This window comes from Bombus affinis, chromosome 13 (genome assembly GCF_024516045.1).
Source record: "Bombus affinis isolate iyBomAffi1 chromosome 13, iyBomAffi1.2, whole genome shotgun sequence".
In the NCBI taxonomy this organism is placed as follows: Eukaryota; Metazoa; Arthropoda; class Insecta; order Hymenoptera; family Apidae; genus Bombus; species Bombus affinis.
In genome coordinates, this window is record NC_066356.1 from 1,486,020 (window position 1) to 1,502,190 (window position 16,171).

Sequence of the window (16,171 nt, forward strand, 5' to 3'; positions counted from 1 at the left end):
ATATTGGATGAGGTACTTACTTTACAACTTTTCTGTACAATATGATTGACTTATCCTATTTATTAAAATTCCTTGAAACAGATTCCAGTTTTCTGAACAGAATCCATAATCCGAACAAATTAAAGGTTTAATTTTAATTTAATTAATAAGCGAGTAACTAAACCGTAAAATTTTCTTGACGTATTACCGGATCTTCGGCAGGGTTACTTAAATTCAAAGACGAGATTGCGATATCGTAATATTCATATATACTAAACATATACATATACATATACTAAACAGTTGTTGTCTATCTTTTTAACATCAATATTTTGTATAAAAATTAGATAATAAATTGGAATTAAGATGTCACTGATAAAATTATACAAGTTTGACAAGAATGGACATTGTAAATTGCTTCAACGAGATAAGTTCCCAATGTCTTCTACACTTCAGTTTTATTGCTTTCGCTAATCTTAGATCATTATCAAATGAATTATCTCCTTCTTTCTTGAGTATACAACACAGTATTATGTATACTATTTAATTTACAACAGAAAACAAAAACATACAAGAGAATAAGAAAGAAAGGAACAGGAGTAAGCAATCTCATCAAAAGGAAGATATAGTATTATTTTCTCAGTGACAAATTTTATTAGAGAATAAAAAAATTAAGTCATAGTTGTATAAATAGAACTATGCACATAACCAGTCTTGGATTACTTTACCAAAATCTTAACTCTGATATTTAGAGTTCTTTCTTAATCCCTTATAAATGTGAGGTATTTCATGTACGAGCCGAATACTTTCTTCTTTTGCCTTAGCTATAGCTTTGTCCAACTCACGTGTCTATAAAATATATATACATAGATCCTTTATATTCTTCATTATATTTATAAAATAATTCATTTCATAAAGTAATACTTACACATTCTTTTACTGTATATTTTTTGAACAAATCAAATAACTCATACACAGTCCATGAAGTCTCATCAGGTTTTCCCAAACTGATAAAGAAGCATTCTGAATGATGTTTTACATGCTCGTTCCTAAAAGTAATTGGAATTAAGTTACATAGTTGGCATTAATGCTAAATTAATAAAATCATTCCAATACATACCATGGATCATCATCAGGATCCCAGCCATCAAGTTGTTTGGAACAAATAAAACATTCAACCAAATCAGGTTCTTCCTTACCACCTACAGCAAAAAAACCAGCAGCAGCCATTTTCTCAGGATTACATGAATTATCAGAGGACTGAAAAGGCCAATCTTCGAACGTCTTTAATCTACCAATTTTCCAAAACATTGAATCGTGCTCTCTAAACAGACGAACATATAGCTAATTTAGGTTATACTGCATATTTGATCTTTATACTAAGAATTAAGTAATATAGATTATCATAACAATATCGTCAATTATTATTATAAGTAGAGAGTAAAATAATATAAAATGATGCTTACGGTAGTAAATCCATAATTGTATAAAATACGAGAATTTTTATTTTCAAACAAGATACGTTACGTTAAAATCCACCGCGGCCCACATAAACACGCCATAAGTGCTGCGATCTATACCTTTTTTACGTCATAATCTGTGATATCCTATGCAGACGAAGTACATGAATATGTATGCAAGTCGTATCAGTACCGTGAATCTGCATATGCATTTTTGTATCTTATGATTTTGAATCTATTTTTACGTCATATAAGATTTCATCGATTCAGTAGAAACAAGATTCAATTAGTATAGGTCTAAATCTAATGTAATTATAGAATGACAAATTATTATTATAAATAAAATATTATGATATATATTTCTTTCTTGAATGAACCGTTGATTAAAACGGTAATTCCGAATAGAAACTATGTATATAGTATGTAATATGTAGTATATAGTATGTAGATGTTATTACTATGTTCTTAACCTTTTCGGTACGAGCGTTGTCTATGCTCGATAATCACCGAATACATACATTAGTCTATCGACTAATGTCAATAATAAATATACGAGGCAACTAATAAAAATGTTTACATCAAGTACCATAACGCGGCGGATGAGCGCCGTACCGAAAAGGGTGATCTTTTTTCCAATAAATAATTTCATCTTCGAAATTGTTAATGGTATGATTATTATGCTGCTTTTTCATTTTTATTCCTGTGAATCGAATTCAATCCCTTTGCAGTTTATTTTTTATTATTACAATTAAGTGTAATATCAAACGTTTCCTTTCCGTAACATTTGCAAACTAAATTTATTTTCTTTTTAAGTACGGCTATTCGCATATAACAATGTGTATCGGTTAAAGTTTTCATTTTCACTTAGAATTTTAGACTGTCCTTTAGGGATAAAAATCCAACCAAATAAAGAGTCTTTCAACTGGAATGGATGACAGAATCAACGTATTATACTTTAAAAACAATTGTTTTATATATTTTTACTTCTATGGTAATATTTTTAATTCACGAATCATTATCGTATAAATATCGCAATAATTCTGGAATATTCTTACCATTAACTGCAATTTCATCACTAGGTTTCTTCAAGAAGGAAAAAATCAAATACCAAGAAATTACGAAACTACTTATAATAATGACGGACAAATAAGGATGTATTGAGTGTACAATACTACCTTCAGAAACGATATTTTATTACCAATAAAGCTAAAATACTATTTTACATATTGTTCTAAAAGATGGTTTGATTATAATGGTCTGACTGACTGTAATAGTTTTTTACTAAATATATATTTGCAGAAAATATGTACATTTTCAGATTTGTTTCAAATTTTGAACGATTAGTATATATTTCAAAACATCTGACGTAAAGTTCCGCAAGCCGTAAGATGTCACGTCTGTTCAGTAGTCCCTCTGTGATTCTATTATCGATATTTTTCCATGCTAGTTCTCGATATTACCAACTTTTGTTATTTTCATTAATAAGATCATCAAATTATAAAAAGTAATAATGAAGACAACAACGGCGATGAAAAATCAAAAACTGAAAATTTTATTCACTACTTTTTAAACGTGTTTTTTCTTAAATTTCACCTATCTTTTATTTAATTTTACCTCTTGCGTCTTATTTCTTTTACTATAAACTGTAATTATATGTATAGTACGTATTAGTTATGTTCATCGATAACTATTTCGATATTCGTTATTACTTACACTTGTTGTGATTGCCATGGCGACGCAATTCTTATGCTGTTAGGAAGAGTTCGTGTATTACAAGCTGATTATAATAAAAGTCGATTCAAGTTATTATAATATTATCTTTCATTATGTCCCTAAAAGAACTCGAAATATTCGGAATAATAGCATTTGACGGTTAGTAATTACAATCATTTCGTAATAATGAGAATTCATTAAATTTCCAATATAAAAGGAACTATCATAATCATATAGTATATATGTATGTACAGCATATGTGTAAACACCCGCGTACACTCATATACATAATATATGTAATAAAATTGACTGATTGTCACATTTGTCACAGTGTCATATAATCCAAAAACTTTATACGTGTATATATGCATATAAAAGAAATATGTACATGTATATGTTTTAAGCTTGCTTCTGATATTTTATGATATTTTTGTGTCATTTATCGTGTATGAAGGTCTAAAGTTTGTGTTTGGTAATATATCACGAATATATTTCTTTCATTTTCCACAAAAATTACAGTGATTACAGTCTGAATATCATATTTATTTGTAGGTGTAATAAGAAACGGTTTACGATTACATCCTGATGGAGAACACCTTGTGTACCCAATGGGTAACAAAATTACTATCAAACATGTAAAAACGGGTGAACAATTCTTTCTTACTGGACATAAGAATTTCGTTTCTGCTTTATGTATTTCATCTTCAGGCGATCTGATAGCTTCCGGCCAAATAAACCATCATGGTTTTAAGGTAGATTCATTTAAAATGGATTGAATAATTAATTTCCAAATTGCGGATATTTATGTAAATTAGTATTTTTTTATATTCATATATTTCTTTAAATATAATAAATCTAGATAGAAATATATGTAATAGTTTATGTACTTTGCATATTATATATATGCATTCTATTTTTACATCTTTATATTTTCCATAGAAGTATAAGAATTTACAATGTATCAATTTCATTAACTTCAAAATTAACTAAGAGAGATCGAATACTTTATTCAAGGCAATGGTTATAATATGGGATTATAGAAATCGTAAAATGAAATCTAGCTATGAAATGCACAAAGTTAGAGTCGAAGACGTGTGTTTTACGGAAAATGGACAGTATCTTATTAGTCTCGGAGGCAGAGATGATGGTCGTATCATAATATGGGATATTGAAAATGGAACTCCTCTTTGTGGTAGATATCTCCCTCTCTCCCTTTCTCTCTCTCTCTCTCTCTCTCTCTCTCTCTCTGTTTCTACATATGTATATATGTATTTTAACGCATCAAAGATTAAACAGCAAAGAAATAGATAAAAGTTATGTAAATGCAACGTTATCGTAAAACGTAACTAAAGCATATATCTATATTACTTCCTCAAGGTAAAAAATAGATTTGAATAATAGATACTTAGCAATAAGATACTACACATGTATTAGAATTACAGGTATAAAAGTTCATTATATAAATCAAAGCCACAAAAAATATTTTTACAATTATAAAAAAAAAATAATTTTTATTACTGTGCTTATAAATACTCCAATTTCTTTAAGCTTCATAGCATGATAAATCTAGGTGAAGAAATAGTGATAAATAAAATATGAAGCAAATTTTGAAAAAATCTTTCATAACTGTAATGTTGCAAACAGAATTGAAGTATCTAAATTAACAGAAAAAAGCGTTAACGCACTTACGTCTTTGATGAGATAATTTATGTCTGCTAGTTTTGTGAGTGGTACTCATATTATACTGTTACACATTGTACAGGTACTTCTGCTGGAAACGAAACATGTGGAAATATTATAATAATTGCACGAGCTAACATTTGCAAAACAAGTTTTATCACTGGCGGCGACAAGAATCTTAAATTATGGCGTATCAACTCAAAGGATCAAAAGTTATATGGAACAGATATAAAAGTTGGAAAAATCAAACGTTCGATTAATTGTGCAGTTATAGATGAGAACGATGAAAATGTTTATTGCGGAACAACATCTGGCGATATCATAAAAGCAAGGTTACTCGTTTGATGATATCGATGATAATAATTTTAACCTTTTGCACCCGAGAGGCGTGTTAAATTTTAACTAGAGAATGATTAGTTGCTTTTCTTTACCTTTGCCCATAAAATAATTGAAAAGTTTTGTTTCTTTCGAATAGGCTAAACATAGAAGAATCCGAGGAAAGGACTAAATATCCCGTAATGATAGGATGTTACTCGAAGATACCAACGAACAAGGGAGCACGCATGAGGAACGCAAATGGACTTCACATAGAAGTATATCCAGGTGGTGTGAAAAACTTGTTGCTTTTAAAGAAAGACAAGTTAATTGTAGGTACTGGCGATGGAACAGTCGAATTAATTGAAATAAGGAAAGACTCAAAACTTAATGCAAATAAAACGAACAAGTCACTAACTATACCCGCTATAGTAGCAGTGAGTATACATAATTTCTCACAAACATGTATATTATATTTTCTTGTGTATATGTATGTACCATATGTAAAATAAAAATTTAAAGCTTTAGAGCAACAAGGAGATAACTTCAATATTTAAATTCTATTTATTGGTTACATTGGTTTCAATCATTCTACATCCGCTACTGCATGTATATTATGTTCACATTCTTAATACATTCACTACCATTGTGTCTACGCTATACGCAATATCTAATATGAATTCTCTATATCAAGAAATCACAACAGAGCACAACAAATAACAATATTTAAAAAAATAATTTTCTTTGTTGCATAGTATCGCACAACGAATGTGTGTGCTATGGTAACGTCCATGATCCGCTATCAAAACAATTTGGTATTAGTAGGAACCGCCTTATGTGAGATTTATGAAATCGAATTATCAAGCTTTCAGATGCGTTTAATCGTCACTTGTCACACCAGTTCGATATATGATTTAGCATTTCCAAGGTAAACTATTTGTTTCCACATTTAACAAGCTACATTTATTTGAGATACTTAAAACCATAGAGATGTAACTGATACTTTTCTTATGTCTAGCAAATTATATTTAAAATTCAGAAATATTAAAAAGTTGCAGGCGAGGTGTCTATGAAAATTAAATCATATTCTTTGTTTGACATATACACAAATTTTTAATGAGTTTCGTCTTTTAGTTTGAGTATCGAGATTTGGAGAAACAACTTGCATCATTTTAGCATCAACAACTTTTTCATAAACAACGTTCTGCGAAAAACGTAACGTAAAATGCAAAGCAACATATTGTAAAAACGTGCTAATGCTAGAAAATGTATTTATTGCAGATATAAATAACTGAGATAGTTTTAGATTTGCATTAGCCTTATCTTTACAACCTGTCATATTTGACAATGATCCATTACAACAGAAGATAAACAATCTATAACATTTTACGAGCTAAAAATAAAGTCTAGTAATGCGTACACAACAACAGTGTCTTGTCACTAATAGTAGGTTGAATTTATACTACAGTTATATCGTAGAAAAAATCGCTTTCGTCCATTTGCCTTCAATTTACTTGTATAGTTCCCTTAGCAGTTAATTTTTAGAGCCTCTAAATGATACTTTTATACAACTTGGAATTATTTACATTATTTGAACCTTATTTTTTAATGCCATAGTGAACTATCTCTTTGGTTTTAAATCATCTCATCTGTATTTTATAAAAAATACAAAGAGGAAACAAAGTGCATAAAAATCCTATTATTTTTGTAGCAATAATTCAGAGATATTTGCAACCGCTAGTAAAAATGACATACGAATATGGAAGTTGGCCACCCAAAAAGAGTTACTCCGAATCACCGTATCAAACCTTACTTGTTCCAGTATATGTTTCAATAGTAATGGTGGTTCTATAATATCGGGTAAGTTAACAGTATACAGTGACGAACGAAAGTATTGACGCAGACAAACTCATTTCGTGAACTTCTAGGTGAATTTGTACAAAATATAATTCTTTACTCAACTTTTTTGTAAAATATGAGAAGTAGCATAATTCTTATAAGGAATTAAAATTTCTGTTTCGGTTACGATTCATTATATCGCTTTTTATTTATTTGTAAAATATTGTTATTTATTTCTAAAACAGTTCTAGAATGACTGTTGTATCGATTATATAGTAGGTCATTAAAATTCAGATTTCATAAGATTTCACCGGAAAATTCGATCTCTGCCAATACTTTTGTTCATTACTGTACGTTGCCACGTATCGTGCATAATTTAATTTGCGTTAATCTATTGGAGGAAGCTTGGAACGATGGTACGATAAGGGGATTTGCTTTGAATGGCGGAAAACTACTATTTGAAATTAATTGCGCTCACACAAAATCAGTGTCAACAATCACTATTACCAAAGATGACGATAAACTGATTAGCGGTGGTTGTGATGGACAGGTATACAAACTTTATACCCCCTTAAATTTTCGAATTAGAATGCTCATTGTTGTTCTTTGTTCGATCAATGTTTCAATTTCGATTTATTGAAACGTACACCTTCGTTTAGGTGCGAATATGGAATGCAAAATCTGAATTACGACATTTATTGCAAGTCCTAAAAGAACACAGAGGTCCAATAACGTCATTACATGTTTCACCTGATAACAAGAGTTTGATCAGTTCTAGCACAGATGGTACATGTATATTATGGGATTTAAGGTAATAATCCGGCAACCATAAAAATTATAAACCTAAACTATCATGCATATTTGGATACTTGGTACAATTTAATCAAAAGATTGTAAACTAATGTACAGAGTGTATAAAAAGTAAGTGTAAAAATCACCGTAGCGTGATTGTACACCTCTGAATCGGTATAGATCTATAAAAAAAGGTTCATGCAAAATTGTCTGAGTATAATTGTCAAGGTCAAAGCCTTTTTTATTGTAGTACATTCTATTCATCGCAAACAACAAAAATTTCAAAGGAACCATGGGTCGCAAATGACGTCTTCTCCCGGAAAAAAATGTTAAAGTTTTAATAATTCCTAAACTAGCTTTATTCAGAATGTGCTTACATACTACAGTGATATACCACCAAAAAATAGCACCTATTGTTACACGTAGATGCTCTAGATTCACCATTACATATTCTATATATTCCTTTATTTCTTTTTCTCTTATTGTCTATTTAAATAGCCACGAACTTGCATTTCTATATCTCCGTCAGTTTCTCCCCAAGATTATGTATTGATTCTGTATGGCAAAAACCACATTCAATCGGATGTTGTAGTTGTTTAACGGACGTAATCCGTTAAAAGAAAAAGATCCGTATCCGCCGTCAAATCTTACGAACAAGGAGGCCGTATGTGAAGAGCAGGTCCATGTCCCATCCGCCTTGTTCAAAAGATTTTGTTTAAAATCTGGTATACGGATCAGCTATGGTGAGGTGGAGTATCACTGTGTAACCAAAAAAATGTTGACCTTAAAAATCATGCTTAAGGTCAATTTCGCACGAACTTTTTTTACAAATCTTCGCCAATCCTGGAGTGTAGAATCACACTACAATAGATTTTACACTTTTTATACATGTACACAAAAGACTTCAACATTAACAAAGAATTCAACATTATGATAACTCTTATAACTATTATACAGTACACGATTTTACTCATTTTTGTCTTTAGAAATTTCACGAGGAAGTTCATGCTGAGTGGAAGCACAATGTATATGGCGACATGTTTTGTTCCTACCGGCGTTCAAATTTTAACATGTGGTACAGATCGCAAAATAGCTTACTGGGAAACATTGGATGGTTCATTGGTTCGGGAAATTGAAGGTTCGATGGCTGGGACCTTAAATACTATAAGTATTAGTCATGATGGACAATATTTTCTCACTGGATCAGAAGATTTTATTGTAAAACTATGGGAATATCGTACCGCTAGTACTATTCGTTTGGGTCTTGCACACGCTGCTGCCGTTACTCGTTGTGTCTTTGCTCCAGACAATAAGTTTATTGTTACGGCAAGTGCAGACGGTGCTATAATGCTTTGGGAATACCCCTTTTCGAAAACATCGATTACACCGATTAAGGACGATACCAAACAACACACGCTAGAACCAACATCAGTACCTTGCCCATGACCGTGAACCAAATTGTAAATAATAAACTACATAAACTGTAATACACATTCACCAATTACTCGAATATCTCACAATAAATCAAAATTAATTGTCGATAGATTCGATGACTATGATTCCATATAGAAATATTCACATAATCACGTAAAAGATTCGATTATATCTTATTTTTAAAGCGAGATATTTCACTTCTTTGTGTGAACAATATCATTGAATTATTTTATACTACCATAAACCAAATTGCATTTCACATAAAACCTGTTAGTACAAAACAATTCAATGATGCTATGTATACGTACAAATGGTGATAGAGAGAAAGAACAATTTTTTTTATAAATATTGTTTTTTAAGAATAAATCATCTATTCCTTATTTAACATATTTACTTCTTTCTTGCATAATTATTTTTCAACAAGAAAGAGGAAATAAAAAGGATTAGGAAGCAAATAACAAAAATAGATCATTTTCTATAATTATAGTAATAGTTATAATCAATATTTTACAGTATCTTCACTTTATTTTCTGACATTCCATGAAATCTGTTATATTATCCATGATTAAATTTGAAATACTCATTGAATACTTATTGAATAGAGTTTATATATAATATCTAAGAAAGTAAATGATGATGAAAGTATTAAAATGTTTGTAATATATTTATGTGATAATTCATAAAATTATTGTATTTCGAAACAACACTTAACCCCAAGCTTGGCTTTTACAATAGTGAAGTATTAATTTTCCATCTGCACCATAACAATCATACAAGTTTTTTACTACCTGATCTGGTGCAGGTGCAAATGTTTGATTTACATAAAGAAACTAGCAAAGAAGAAAATGTATTTATATATGTAAAAACATTACAAATTCTAGAATAGATATAACCCTTACTTAACACTTACCAATTTTTCATTAGAATCTAATTTAAGGTATCTTCTGATAAAATCGGAAATTCGACCAATGCAATAATCTTGACTGACAGACCATTTCTTTTGTTTCATTATTGGGGCGTTTCCAGTTGCTTTCAACAAAATATCGACTGAAAAATTGGCCAAATACCAATAAGATAATTATTTTGCACTGACTCTGAGCTTGTTAAGTTTAAATTTAATATTATATCTCCTTTGCAAATAGCAAGTCTTTTACTTTTTGCTCTATCCTTTGAAGCAACTTGAACTCCATTTCGCACTAATGGTGTTTCCGAAGGTATTGTTTCAAGACTAGCAGGTGTATCTTCATTTGTTAAATTTTCTCCCATTTCCTCAGATTTTTCAGTTATAGTTACATCATTTCCTTCTTTCTCGGACATTGTATGTGTTCGATTACAATTTTAAACGTTTGTCAGGAAAAAAAGATTATGTCATTGGAACTTAACCAAACTATGCAAGATTGAAATAAAGTATAAAATAGCCATAAAAGATAAATTACATAAAAGCAACCTTCAATTGAGTAAAAAGTAAATGTCTTAACGTTATCTTAAATTATTTCAGTGAAATGGATAATTTTCATGCACAAAACATGTTTCACAGACTTAATAATTTTTATTGGATTTTATAAATATTCACTTTGGTATGTCACACAGGGACTCAGATCCATGATATATTAATTCTTTATCAAAATAAATATGTGTATAAGACAAATATATCAAAGCAAACGTATCGTTTCTTAGTATTGTCTTTCCTTAATAATTTCAGCAAATTAGAACACTAATATTTGCTAATATGCTGGTATCAAAAATTGAATGTTGTCATATTTGTACTACATCTAGGGAAATTCGAATCTCATGATAGGTAATTGCGATTTACATTGATGTTAAGACAAAAAGTGCATGAAGCTCTAAAATAATCTTATGTTTTGGGGACGAATTCGGAACAAGAAATTATTTTATTTTCTAGTCTAGTTTTCTAATAAAGTATAATATCAATATCAAATTACTCTTGCTATCATTTTATTTTTCCTATATAATTACTGTAGAAAAAAAAATATATTTTCACAGTAAATGAAAAAGAGTGAATGACTTCTCATACAGATGGCGCCATAATTACTAGCAGTGTGAGATCATGATCTTGGACTAAAGCAGCAGTCCCCTATAGAAATATACCTATGAGTTCGAGTTCGTTTAAGTTTAACATTTGTTAGTGCTATTTTACAAATGGTGGATGACAATCAGTTTTGAGTCATGTGGGATAGGAGAAATATTACATTTATGTGAATTATACATATAAAATTATATGTAAAGAAAGTATTTCTATACCCTCTAGTATATTCGAATAAAGAGAGATAAATAAAAAAAATATATATAAAACTTTAAAGAAAGAGCGATTATTTGCTAAAATTAACCGTATCAGTTTTGTTGGAATAGAAGTTTTCCTACAATTGATATTTCAAACAAAGTAAGATTAATATTTTTACATATCTAATATATTTATACTTCTAATGTTAAATTATTTAACTGATGATCCTCTTTGAATAAAGGTCGAGAGATTTGAATTGTGATAAAATTGTAAAAATGGAGGTGGATTATAGTAGCAACTGCGATATAAAAATTCCAGAATGTAAAAAACTAGCACATGAAGGAAAGCTACATGATGCTTTGGATCAACTATTAGCATTAGAAAAATTAACACGAACAGTTAAGCTTTTAAAATATTGCTATATGTAACTATATAACCATGTTTGATTATAGTATGCAAATAATGAAAATAATGCTGGGTATTTTTTAGAGTGCAGATATGACATCTACATCACGGATCCTTGTGGCTATTGTTCAAATTTGTTTAGAAGCAAAGAACTGGGCTGTTCTAAATGAACATATAGTGTTGTTATCCAAAAGACGTTCTCAGTTAAAACGAGCTGTTACAAAAATGGTTCAGGAATGTTGCACCTACGTAGATAAAATGCCTGATAAAGAGACCAAAATAAAGTTAATAGAAACATTGCGCACTGTAACTGAAGGAAAGGTAAAGGATTTGAGCCTTGTGATTGTTTCAAGTTGTATTTTTAAACATTTTGAAAAATCAATGTAATTCTGTTGTTGAAGATATACGTAGAAGTTGAAAGAGCAAGGCTTACCCATCGCTTGGCAAAAATCAAAGAAGAGGATGGAGATATCTCAGGTGCAGCAGCTGTTATGCTGGAATTACAGGTATGAATTTTTCAGAAACATATTAGGCAATTAAACATTGAAACATAATAATATCATACTATACCACCTGTTCTAGGTTGAAACATATGGTACCATGTCACGTTTGGAGAAAGCATCTCTTATCCTAGAGCAAATGCGATTATGTTTAGCAAAAAAAGATTTTATGCGTACACAAATAATAGCAAAGAAAATTAATGTTAAATTCTTTAGCGATGAAAATGATGAAGAAACTCAGACTCTCAAATTGAAATATTATGAGTAAGTATACTATTATTAAACTATCTAAACAAGTATGAAACTGAAACTTATTGCTGGAAAAATTTTGTTTATTTCAGTTTAATGATGGAATTGGCCCGGCATGAAGGCTGGCATTTAGAATTATGTAGACATAATCGAGCAGTGTTGGAAACTCCAGCTGTTAGAGATGATCCTGAAAAAAGACACGCCGCTCTTTCACGTGCTGTTCTTTATCTTGTACTTGCACCACATGAACCAGAACAAGCTGATTTGACCCATAGGCTGCTTAATGACAAACTTCTAGATGAAATACCAACATACAAGTATTACTTGTTTACTTTTGACAAAAATATTTAAATATGTACATAGAACCTTCTATTTTCTATACTGACAGTCAGTTTTTATTTGCTTAATTTTTTTTTTAGAGAACTGTTACGTCTTTTTGTAAATCCAGAATTAATAAAATGGTCAGGACTGTGTGAAATTTATGAAAAAGACCTTAAAGCTACGGAAGTTTTTAGTACTTGGACTGAAGAAGGTCGTAAGCGATGGGCTGATCTCCGAAATCGCGTCGTTGAACATGTGAGTTTGAAACCTCAGAATCGTTTCATTTCATATTGACGTATTTGCATTGAATATTTATTCTATCTCCTTTAACTTTTAGAACATTAGGATTATGGCAAAATATTACACAAAAATTACACTAACTCGCATGGCAGAATTATTGGATTTACCGGTTGAAGAAACTGAAGCATGTCTATGCAGTTTAGTAGAAACTGGTGTGATAAATGCTCGTACGGATCGACCAGCTGGTGTAGTTCGTTTCACAGGAACCCAAGAACCAGCTGCTCTTTTGGATGCTTGGGCTGCATCTTTATCAAAATTAATGAGTCTTGTCAATCACACAACTCATCTTATTCACCAAGAAGAAATGTTGGCCGTAGCTCAATCCTGAAAGATAAATTTCTCCTTTCTCTTTCTCCTTTATTCTCTGCCTCGTTTTACACTATACTCTTTTTTTCTTCAAATTTCTTCTTTACTAAATCCTTTATAAAAATTATTTGTACGACACTACTATACAAACAATTATACAGTTTGTAAGCGCGATCTAAAAAAGCATTTAACGAGGTCCTTTCGATCTGTTTTTAACGCGTGTACTAGATCGTAAAATAAACATTATGCGAAATATAAAACATCTTTTTTTTATTCGCTTTTTCATTAAGTAATACATCATAAATGTACATTCAAATAGCTCTTACAAATTTTATTAACAGTAAAATTCAATATCTTCTCATTTTCGTTATTTATTATAACCGTTCAACACACAAAAATACGCGAGTTTTTTCTTCGTTTCCTGCGAGTATCAAGTTCAAATAAATAATTTGTAGGATAAAACAACTTCCCCAAATTGCGGCAATATTTTATTATTGTCCATTATACGTTTCAATAATACTTACTAACCATGTTATTCATCATATTTTTAACATTGTATGAATATGTTTTAACAAATAATATCTATCACGCTATTGTAACTTCTTCTCAATTTGTAAAATTCGTTATATTATACATAAAAGATAGTGTAAAAATTTATATATATATATATATATATAATTTGAATCATGTTCACAAAAGATTTATATGATCAAGAAAAAAAACTTATATATAGTGACCTCATTGAATTAAATTTCTACATATAATGACTTCAATATTTCACTTATAGAAATATTCTCTCATCAATTGGACTATTGTGCGAATTTCATTTTATTCATTAAACAGTTATCCGACATTTTGCTGATACCGACATTCTGATAAAATAACAGACAATGAGTATCGAGTACACCCTTCTTTCCCCTTTATCCCTTAATGGGTAGGACGTGCGATAATATTTCTTTTGTAATAGAAAAAAGTACGTTCAATGTAGTAAACGTATGTAATAAAAATGAACAATAGTTCATAATTCAAAAGTATAATTTACAGTTTTTGTTGCGACCATCTTTCGATCGAAAAAAGATATCGTTTCAAGGTTTACACCTGACGTTTTGGTCAATAGCGATGCTATCGCAAGAAACACTTGCACTATTTGATTTGGTATCTAAAGTGTAAAAAAAAGGCAAATGCTATAATGTTAATAGTAAACTTTTATAAGAGAACGAAAGATTCTTACTGCTCTCGATAGTTTTGCGTACAAGCGCTACCGCCTCTGCATAAGAAGGCGGAGGTAACTCATTGCAAATTTCTTGAGCGATTGCTTCGTAAGAGGGTGGACCTGGAGTTTGTATGTCAATACGTTCGATACCACGAGCACCGCTCAATTCCTGTAAATGCTATATTCAACGATTAAATCATTTTGAACTATTCACCAATAAATTTGTTTATTTTCATCGAATTGAATACATTCAAAGATAAAAATAAGTTGGTAGGTAATGGAAGTATAGGTATCAATGAAATTTAATTGAACGTATAAGTGTTACATATCTAAGTTTTATTCATTATATATCCTTATCGTATATACATTATTTATTGAATAATTGAAATTAATATTTACATTTTCGCATAAAGAAACCATATCTAACGAAACTTCATTGGTGCCCATCTCCACTACTTATCCATTTATTTTTGTCACCGATTGTATATCTTAACTATATTTGTAACCCAAATGTATTTACTATTTTGTATGTACTTTAATATTCGGATGATCTTTATTTAATCACACATCGAAAATTGTACAAAACGTGCAAACATACACAATATATACTTTTCGAGAATCGGTACTTTTCTAATAATTTCTTTATTACATAGCTAATAATATATAATGTATAATTTATGTAAATGTTATAAAAATCAAGGACGTATGAAATTAATTAATCAAAAACTATTCAAATATCGAAAAAATTGGAAAAGAACAGTTACTTACTCTGAACAATTGTCGTTGATGAAATATCATCTGTATAACGGACTTTCGTCGCAGGTAAAGCATACATTTGACAGCTACCATTAGTCCAGAACAAATGAATATTGGACCAATAAGCCACATGTGACCAAGTTTAAAAAATATGTGTCCGCCTACGATATCGTCCAAAGAAAAAATAGTAATAGCTGTCCCAATCATAAACAGGATGACGCTCAATGCAAGATAGCTATAGCTAGTGCAGTCACATTTGCCAAAAGTGTTTGCCGATTCTTCATATCGTTCCTCAACACGATGTGCTCTATTCGATAAGAACGAACTTTCGAAAACTGTAGCCATATTCCATTAATAATAACCAAACGCAAGATTGAAATTGGATCGGCCGGGGACAAACCAGAACGAACTAACCTACCTATGTTACACTTAAATCCCTTGCGTTCTACACTTGAAAATATTACTTTCTCTTTCGAAAATTTCTCCGAAACTTCACTTTTAGCGAATATTAAATTCTAATCACGTAGAAACAAAAATAATAAAATAAATGTCATTTTAGTACTTAAGGGAAAATAATAGAGCAGGTATTAATCTTAATAACTGAGAATACATTCCGTTCCTTATGTATGTTGGCGATACCGGGTATATAATAATAATAAGAATAATT

The 16,171-nt window shown here is 30.2% G+C and overlaps 5 protein-coding genes across 5 annotated transcripts; 2 read left to right on the top strand and 3 right to left on the bottom strand.

The window, feature by feature from the left end:
- Positions 1–45: 45 nt before the first annotated feature.
- Positions 46–1,607, bottom strand: LOC126923012 (baculoviral IAP repeat-containing protein 5-like). The gene is made up of 4 exons (XM_050735994.1): positions 1,446–1,607; positions 1,100–1,303; positions 908–1,028; positions 46–828 (listed from the first exon to the last, which is right to left on the bottom strand). Exons 1-4 carry the CDS (start codon positions 1,457–1,459, stop codon positions 715–717), a joined length of 453 nt encoding a protein of 150 aa, XP_050591951.1. The 5' UTR covers positions 1,460–1,607; the 3' UTR covers positions 46–714.
- A 1,537-nt stretch (positions 1,608–3,144) lies between these two features.
- Positions 3,145–9,321, top strand: LOC126922990 (cilia- and flagella-associated protein 52). Its single transcript, XM_050735957.1, has 10 exons — positions 3,145–3,311; positions 3,705–3,904; positions 4,167–4,344; positions 4,915–5,164; positions 5,308–5,584; positions 5,903–6,075; positions 6,859–7,007; positions 7,391–7,536; positions 7,646–7,797; positions 8,765–9,321. Exons 1-10 carry the CDS (start codon positions 3,266–3,268, stop codon positions 9,222–9,224), a joined length of 2,031 nt encoding a protein of 676 aa, XP_050591914.1. The 5' UTR covers positions 3,145–3,265; the 3' UTR covers positions 9,225–9,321.
- A 359-nt stretch (positions 9,322–9,680) lies between these two features.
- LOC126923013 (autophagy protein 12-like) lies at positions 9,681–10,995 on the bottom strand. Its single transcript, XM_050735995.1, has 3 exons — positions 10,367–10,995; positions 10,123–10,259; positions 9,681–10,042 (listed from the first exon to the last, which is right to left on the bottom strand). The coding sequence occupies exons 1-3, from the start codon at positions 10,527–10,529 to the stop codon at positions 9,920–9,922; spliced, it is 423 nt and encodes a 140-aa protein (XP_050591952.1). The 5' UTR covers positions 10,530–10,995; the 3' UTR covers positions 9,681–9,919.
- A 325-nt stretch (positions 10,996–11,320) lies between these two features.
- Positions 11,321–13,795, top strand: LOC126922998 (26S proteasome non-ATPase regulatory subunit 12). The gene is made up of 8 exons (XM_050735969.1): positions 11,321–11,613; positions 11,696–11,852; positions 11,944–12,180; positions 12,261–12,365; positions 12,442–12,623; positions 12,701–12,925; positions 13,028–13,184; positions 13,267–13,795. Exons 2-8 carry the CDS (start codon positions 11,730–11,732, stop codon positions 13,555–13,557), a joined length of 1,320 nt encoding a protein of 439 aa, XP_050591926.1. The 5' UTR covers positions 11,321–11,613; positions 11,696–11,729; the 3' UTR covers positions 13,558–13,795.
- On the bottom strand, positions 13,789–15,849 carry LOC126923009 (uncharacterized). The gene is made up of 3 exons (XM_050735991.1): positions 15,517–15,849; positions 14,767–14,926; positions 13,789–14,694 (listed from the first exon to the last, which is right to left on the bottom strand). The coding sequence occupies exons 1-3, from the start codon at positions 15,847–15,849 to the stop codon at positions 14,621–14,623; spliced, it is 567 nt and encodes a 188-aa protein (XP_050591948.1). The 3' UTR covers positions 13,789–14,620.
- Between the last annotated feature and the right edge of the window lie 322 nt (positions 15,850–16,171).

Coding starts and splice junctions, on each gene's coding strand:
- LOC126923012 (XM_050735994.1), bottom strand. Junction 1,029..1,099: donor GATCCTGATGATGATCCATG/GTATGTATTGGA, acceptor AATTACTTTTAG/GAACGAGCATGTAAAACATC. Junction 829..907: donor AATATACAGTAAAAGAATGT/GTAAGTATTACT, acceptor TATATTTTATAG/ACACGTGAGTTGGACAAAGC.
- LOC126922998 (XM_050735969.1), top strand. CDS start 11,730: ATGGAGGTGGATTATAGTAGCAACTGCGATATAAAAATTCCAGAATGT. Junction 12,624..12,700: donor CTCAAATTGAAATATTATGA/GTAAGTATACTA, acceptor TGTTTATTTCAG/TTTAATGATGGAATTGGCCC. Junction 12,926..13,027: donor GATGAAATACCAACATACAA/GTATTACTTGTT, acceptor TTTTTTTTTTAG/AGAACTGTTACGTCTTTTTG.
- LOC126923013 (XM_050735995.1), bottom strand. CDS start 10,529: ATGTCCGAGAAAGAAGGAAATGATGTAACTATAACTGAAAAATCTGAG. Junction 10,260..10,366: donor TTCAAAGGATAGAGCAAAAA/GTAAAAGACTTG, acceptor CCAATTTTTCAG/TCGATATTTTGTTGAAAGCA. Junction 10,043..10,122: donor TAGATTCTAATGAAAAATTG/GTAAGTGTTAAG, acceptor CTTCTTTGCTAG/TTTCTTTATGTAAATCAAAC.
- LOC126922990 (XM_050735957.1), top strand. CDS start 3,266: ATGTCCCTAAAAGAACTCGAAATATTCGGAATAATAGCATTTGACG. Junction 7,008..7,390: donor TGGTGGTTCTATAATATCGG/GTAAGTTAACAG, acceptor TATTGGAGGAAG/CTTGGAACGATGGTACGATA. Junction 7,798..8,764: donor TGTATATTATGGGATTTAAG/GTAATAATCCGG, acceptor TTTTGTCTTTAG/AAATTTCACGAGGAAGTTCA.
- LOC126923009 (XM_050735991.1), bottom strand. CDS start 15,849: ATGGCTACAGTTTTCGAAAGTTCGTTCTTATCGAATAGAGCACATCGT. Junction 14,927..15,516: donor ATCAACGACAATTGTTCAGA/GTAAGTAACTGT, acceptor CGTTGAATATAG/CATTTACAGGAATTGAGCGG. Junction 14,695..14,766: donor ACGCAAAACTATCGAGAGCA/GTAAGAATCTTT, acceptor TTTACACTTTAG/ATACCAAATCAAATAGTGCA.